This window comes from Mesoplodon densirostris, chromosome 7 (genome assembly GCF_025265405.1).
Source record: "Mesoplodon densirostris isolate mMesDen1 chromosome 7, mMesDen1 primary haplotype, whole genome shotgun sequence".
NCBI classification, from domain to species: domain Eukaryota; kingdom Metazoa; phylum Chordata; class Mammalia; order Artiodactyla; family Ziphiidae; genus Mesoplodon; species Mesoplodon densirostris.
The window spans coordinates 625,740-631,095 of NC_082667.1; the positions used below are offsets into that span (position 1 = coordinate 625,740).

General features: G+C 60.8%; 1 protein-coding gene across 1 annotated transcript; it reads right to left on the minus strand.

The window, feature by feature from the left end:
* Nucleotides 1–804: 804 nt before the first annotated feature.
* Nucleotides 805–2,087, minus strand: IFITM5 (interferon induced transmembrane protein 5). Its single transcript, XM_060103256.1, has 2 exons — nt 1,850–2,087; nt 805–1,238 (listed from the first exon to the last, which is right to left on the minus strand). The coding sequence occupies exons 1-2, from the start codon at nt 2,039–2,041 to the stop codon at nt 1,026–1,028; spliced, it is 405 nt and encodes a 134-aa protein (XP_059959239.1). The 5' UTR covers nt 2,042–2,087; the 3' UTR covers nt 805–1,025.
* Nucleotides 2,088–5,356: the final 3,269 nt, after the last annotated feature.

A 5,356-nucleotide genomic window follows, 5' to 3' on the forward strand; every position in this document is an offset into this window, starting at 1 on the left:
AGCCCCCACTCTGCCAGGCTCTGCTGGGGCTGCTGGGGGGTTACATAAGGGAGGTAAACTGACATGAGGACGTGCACTCGCACCACAAGCACTCGGAAAATGCCCTCGCCCCCCACGTGTCTCCCTTTCTGTACAATCGTGCGTGTGCGGAAGGTGCTCCTGTGCACGTGTGCATGATGGACGTGTGCACGGATGATGGTGTGACCATGTCTGTGTGCTTGTGTGTCTGTGTCCAGCCCCACTGATCCAGGAAGGAGGGAACCCACTGCTGGGACAGAGATTGATCAGAATTAAAGGGACGCAGGGTCACAAGGACAGAGTGACCCAAAGAAGGAGGTCAGCACAGGCCCAGCCACGGACAGGAACGTGCAGGACAAGGACAAGTCTCACTGGCCAGGGACTCCTCTTAACACGTGTGCACACACGCTGACTCGGGGATGGGCAGACACGTGGACTCGGAGACACACCACACACATTCTGAAAGACAGGCCACTAAACCACAGAGCGGCAGAGATCAAAGCCCAGCTTCCCAGACTTCATTCTAAAATACTTGGGCACCTCCACCCAGAAGCCACAGGCTGCCCAGTGCCTGAGCAAAGGGGACAGTCGGGGCACCAAGCCAACAGGGCAGGGCGTCCACCATGGACGCTGGGGGCAGTCCAGGGGGATTTGGCTGCAGTGGTCCCTAGGGTAGCTTCCCTCAGGAAGACACCCTCCCCCACCCCAGCCAGGAACAGTCCTGGAAGGCACTTTCTGGAGCCAGGCGCTTTTAATTGTGAGGCTGAGCCTGGCGACTGGGGAGGGAGGAGCTGGCCTGGGGGCGGGGGGGTTAGGGGACTGGGGGCATCGAGGTGAGGGTAAGGCCCTGGGGTCCCCGTGGAGGATCTTCAGAGTCAGTGTTAGGTGCCCAGGCTGGGGCTGGAGGGTGGGCCTCAGGCCCGTGGGCAAGTCAGGGTTCCAGGCGATTAGGGTGGAGCCCCTGGGGTTGGGGTCCCTGGGTCAGGGCGGGGACAGGGCCCAGCCTGTCAGTCATAGTCTGAGTCGTCGAACTTGGTGCTGAAGAAGGCAGCGGAGCCCTGGGCCAGCCGGGACAGGTGCAGGGCGCCAGTCACCACCAGCGCCAGGAGCAGCAGAGGTGGCACCAGAGCCCACACCATGGCCAGGATGTTGTAGCGCTTGGCTTTGGAGCCGAGCCGCCGAGCTGCTTCCAGATCTCCAGTCACCTTCTGGTCTCGGGCCTGCGGGCCAGCAGCAGGAGGGCCAGCTCTCTACACGTGCTTGGGGCCTGGGTGGGGCCTAACACCCGGTCCCAGGCAGCCGCTGGGTCCACACCTTGGAGGACCCGAGCTGGACCCAAAATCTAGATGGGGGGGTGTGGCCTGAGGGGCTATTGCCTGGGCTCCACCCACTCCCTTCACTGTCCCCAGCTGGGCACATGGGCTTGGCCCGCCCAGGGGGCCTTGGGTCATGAGGGGCTCAGCCTAAAGTGGGGCTGAAAGGAGACCCTGCATCCTCCCACTCCAGCTATGGACCCAGTGGCCCTCCCAGGCCAGCATCAGCCTCCAAGGACCTCCGAGGGTAGGGAGTCCTCAGCGGTGCGGAGAGCGTTTGATGGAAGAGACCCCCTTGGGTAAGGCCCCATCGGCCCTGGGTTCTTTGGGACAAACTAGACCCCCCCCCTTTCGTTTTTATGAACAGCACCCCAGCCTCAGTGGAGAAGCCCTCATGAGGGAGGGGCTCCCACCACCGTCAGGGTGACGGACGGCCCCGTGGAGACTCCCGCACCCCAACTTGATAAGCAGCCCCCATGAAACGCTCTTGGGCCCCCTCGAAGCGCCCCAAGGCCCACCTTGATGGAGTAAGCCAGCGCCAGGAAGCCAAGGCAGCACAGGTTCAGGTAGAGGGTGCTGAACACCGACCAGATCAAGTGGTCTCGAGGTGGGGGTCGCGGCGCCCCCAGCGTGAGGGCCGTGTGGGCGGTGCCGTCGGCCTTGCTGGGCGTCGGGGCCCGGGGGTCCTCGCGGGGGTACGACGTGTCCATGGGTTCCAGCGCCGTCTCCTCGCTCGGACTCCTGCTTCGAGGGTGGGCGCCCCGGCCGCTTATAGTCCCCGCCGCCGCCCGGCTGACCGGCCCGCGGCTAAATTTAACGACAAATGACAGCCCGGAGCTGAGCGGTCGGCCCCGCCCGCCCCGCCGCCCCGCCGCCCCGCCGCCCCGCCGCCCCGCCTGCGCGAGCCCACCCCCCACCCCCTACCCCCCGCAGAGTCCACCTCCCCCACAGAAAGCCCCGCCCCCCGCGGAGAAACTGGCCCCGTAGAGGCTGGGGGCCGGTGCGGGGCCACCAGAGCCCCTCCTGTCCGGGTAGTCCAGCCTAGGGAGCCCCCTCCAAGGCTGTTGGTGGGGCCATGCGGTGGCTGCGGTCTGCCCCCCAGAGCCCCCGCCCCCGCGGACGAAAGGAGTTGGACGCACCAGCTCAGGGCCATGGTGGGTGGGCCGCTGCCTCGGCTTGAGGGCAGGGCTAGGCGGGGCTCCTCGGGACCAGGGCTGCTGAAAGCACAGCTCCTCTGTCCCCAGAACTGCCCGCATCACCTGGTCACCAGTGCCCACCCTGCCGGGTGGAAAAGAACGGTGCTCAGGAGAGAACAGCGGGGAAGAGAGAGAGCCCGGGGGTGTGGCCTGTGAGGGGACCCGCTGTGACCTGGACTGTTACTGTGCGGGTCCTCTCAGGCTCCTTGGCTGGTTGCTTCTCTTCCTGAATCTAGAGCTGGGGGGCGGGGAGGGCGGGGCTGAGCTGGTGTCTGCACCCTGGTCTCATCTCCCTCCAGAGGGCCCAGCAGCCTCTTGGCTAAAAATGCCATCTATGTGCCCGTCAATCACATTTATGTCAAAGGGCCAGATGGCGTGGTCCGCGGAGGAGGGCTCCCGGGATCTCCAGCCTAACTCCTCAACAGGAAACCTCAGGCTCTCCCAAACCTTCTGTCTGAGTCGGGACTCGCAGAACAAAGTACCTAGACCAGTGGCTCATAAATAATAGAAATTTATGTCTCACATTTCCGGAGGCTGAAGGTCTGAGATCAGGGTGCCAGCGTGGATGGGTGCTGCTGAGACCCGCTTCCTGGTTGCAGAGGGCCGACTTCTCAGGGCTCCTCACTGGTGGAAGGAGCTGCGGAGCTCTATGGGGTCCCTTTTATAAGAGCACTAACCCTACCATGAGGGGTCCACCCTCGTGACCTAACCACCTCCTAGTACCGTCACTTTAGAATTTCAATAGCAGGGGGGGACACAAGCATTCAGTCCACTGCACCCTCTGCCCGGTCTCTGCTGGCACAGGTGGTGGCCACTCCACCCGTCCAACTGCTCAGGCCAAAAGCCTCGGCGCAGGCCTGCGCCGTCTGCCGCTCACACCGAATCCATTTGGTCCCACCTTCCAGAATGTGCAGAATCTCACCCCCACTGTGACCTCTGACACCAAGCCACCCTCATCTTCTCCTGGGTTAGCTTGGCCCCCTCCTCGGCGTTCTCACTATTCCAGCCAGAGTGATCCTGTTACAACAGAAAACAAGTTGTGCCCCGCAAGGGCCTCCCCCTCACTCCAGATCCAGAGTCACTGCAGTGGCTCACAGGCCCTGCAGGGTTACTCCAGGCCACGCTCCTGGACTCGGAGAAGGACACTGAATAGGGAAGCTCTTTGTGTCCAGCCCTGAAGAAGGGAGAAGAAGGAACACGATGGGGTGGCAGTAGAAGCTGAGCTGCAGTAAGGCCCAGCAAAGACCTGAGCTGAGCCCTCAGGAGCTCTGGAGCTTGGAGGACACTTGAGAGATGTCCAAAGCAGGGCGACATTCTGCTCACCCTCAGCTACCAGCTCTGCTAGGCCCAGTGGATTACTGTGTGATGTGGCCCCTTCTCCGAGAGACCTAGGCCTTGGTCACCATGACCGTCTTGGGGCAAGAGTGCTGCGCATGGCCATTTACCATAACATTGGGCAAGAGGGGACCCAGTGTGGAGCAGCCCTCCCTCTTCCTGCGGACCAGAGTCAAGTGGCCCTGCCTGTGACCCAGGCATGAGAAACAAAGGGGCATCCAGAGATCTTAGGTCAATGGCACCTTTTTGTGGCACCTGAAGGAAGCTTTGGGAAATAGAACTTCTGAACCCACAGAGCCGGGGAACATGAAGGCACCGGTGGTACAGGAAGTGACAAGAGGCAGAGCTGCCCAGTCCTGGCCTGGGGCCCTGGACCTATGCATTCTACCCACAGCCACACGGCGCCTCATAACGGCCTTTGACCTGAGGGCTAACTGCAGCCAGGAGGGGTGCCCACCCTCTGCTTGGTCCAGTGGGGTGGTAAGGTGTGGGACGTGACTGGCAGACCTGAGCCTGTGTTCCCATCACTGGGGATGACATATGATGTGGACTCCTGTGCAGGGTCAGTGCTCCAAGTTCCTGAGGGGTGCAGCTGAGGTCTGGGAGCAGTACTGGCAACCACACCCAGGTACATGCTTCCCCTCTGGGGACAAGGGTCCAATGAAAGAAACTTGCTTGCAGCTCTGCCCCTCACCCCGGTGTTCAGGCCACCCCTGAGTGGGCTGGAGTGCAGGACCCATCCTGCGGCCAGCTGTCTCCCTCACACTGAGCTGACCAATGGAGAACGGGGCTGGGAATTCTTCCTTCCCCATCATCTGGTCCCAAAGGGATCCCCCTGCAGCCCCAGGTGTGAGCAGAGAGACAGGCCTTGGGAAGCAGTGGTGGATGACACAGGGTCAGGACAACCTGCTTGTTTGACCTGGAATGTTGCACGTCCATCCTTGAGTGCACTGCTGCTGGACTAAACTGTCAACTGAAAGACAAACACACAATGCAAGAACTGTGAGGTCAGCTTTATTAACGGTGTCACTGAGGACTATAGCCTGGGAAGCAGCCTCTTGGTGCCTCTGAGAAACTGTAACAGGAAGAACAGAACTGGCACCACCTCCCCCCACCACCATTCCTCAGCCCATGTAGTCCATCACTTTCGTCCGCACACGCCAAGAGTTAAACAGTAGAGAAACGTTGTTTGTTCCCAAATAGCCCATTAAGTTCCCTGAAGAACGTTCCCATCCCACGGTCCTGGGTTACTTATGGCCATTACTTGTTATAGGTAAGTTTGCTTTCAGCCTGGAAACCTTGCAAATAAGCTGAGATAAGACTGTAAAGTCAAAATAACTGCTAAGGACTTGAAGATTTGCAGGTGCCTTGTGATCCAGCCTGCGGGAGCAAGCAGAAGAACAAAGAAATGCTATGCTTCCTTGAAGGCCAGGTGGCTCCAAGAAGTCTGCAATCTGCCTTCACCCTCTAATCTCAAATCTTCCTGCTTCCCCT

What these genes read in the sequence shown, in the direction of transcription:
- IFITM5 (XM_060103256.1), bottom strand. Translation starts at nt 2,041, where the DNA reads ATGGACACGTCGTACCCCCGCGAGGACCCCCGGGCCCCGACGCCCAGC. An exon ending in CGCTGGCTTACTCCATCAAG is followed by an intron (nt 1,239 to 1,849) that starts GTGGGCCTTGGG and finishes GCTGGCCCGCAG; the next exon opens with GCCCGAGACCAGAAGGTGAC.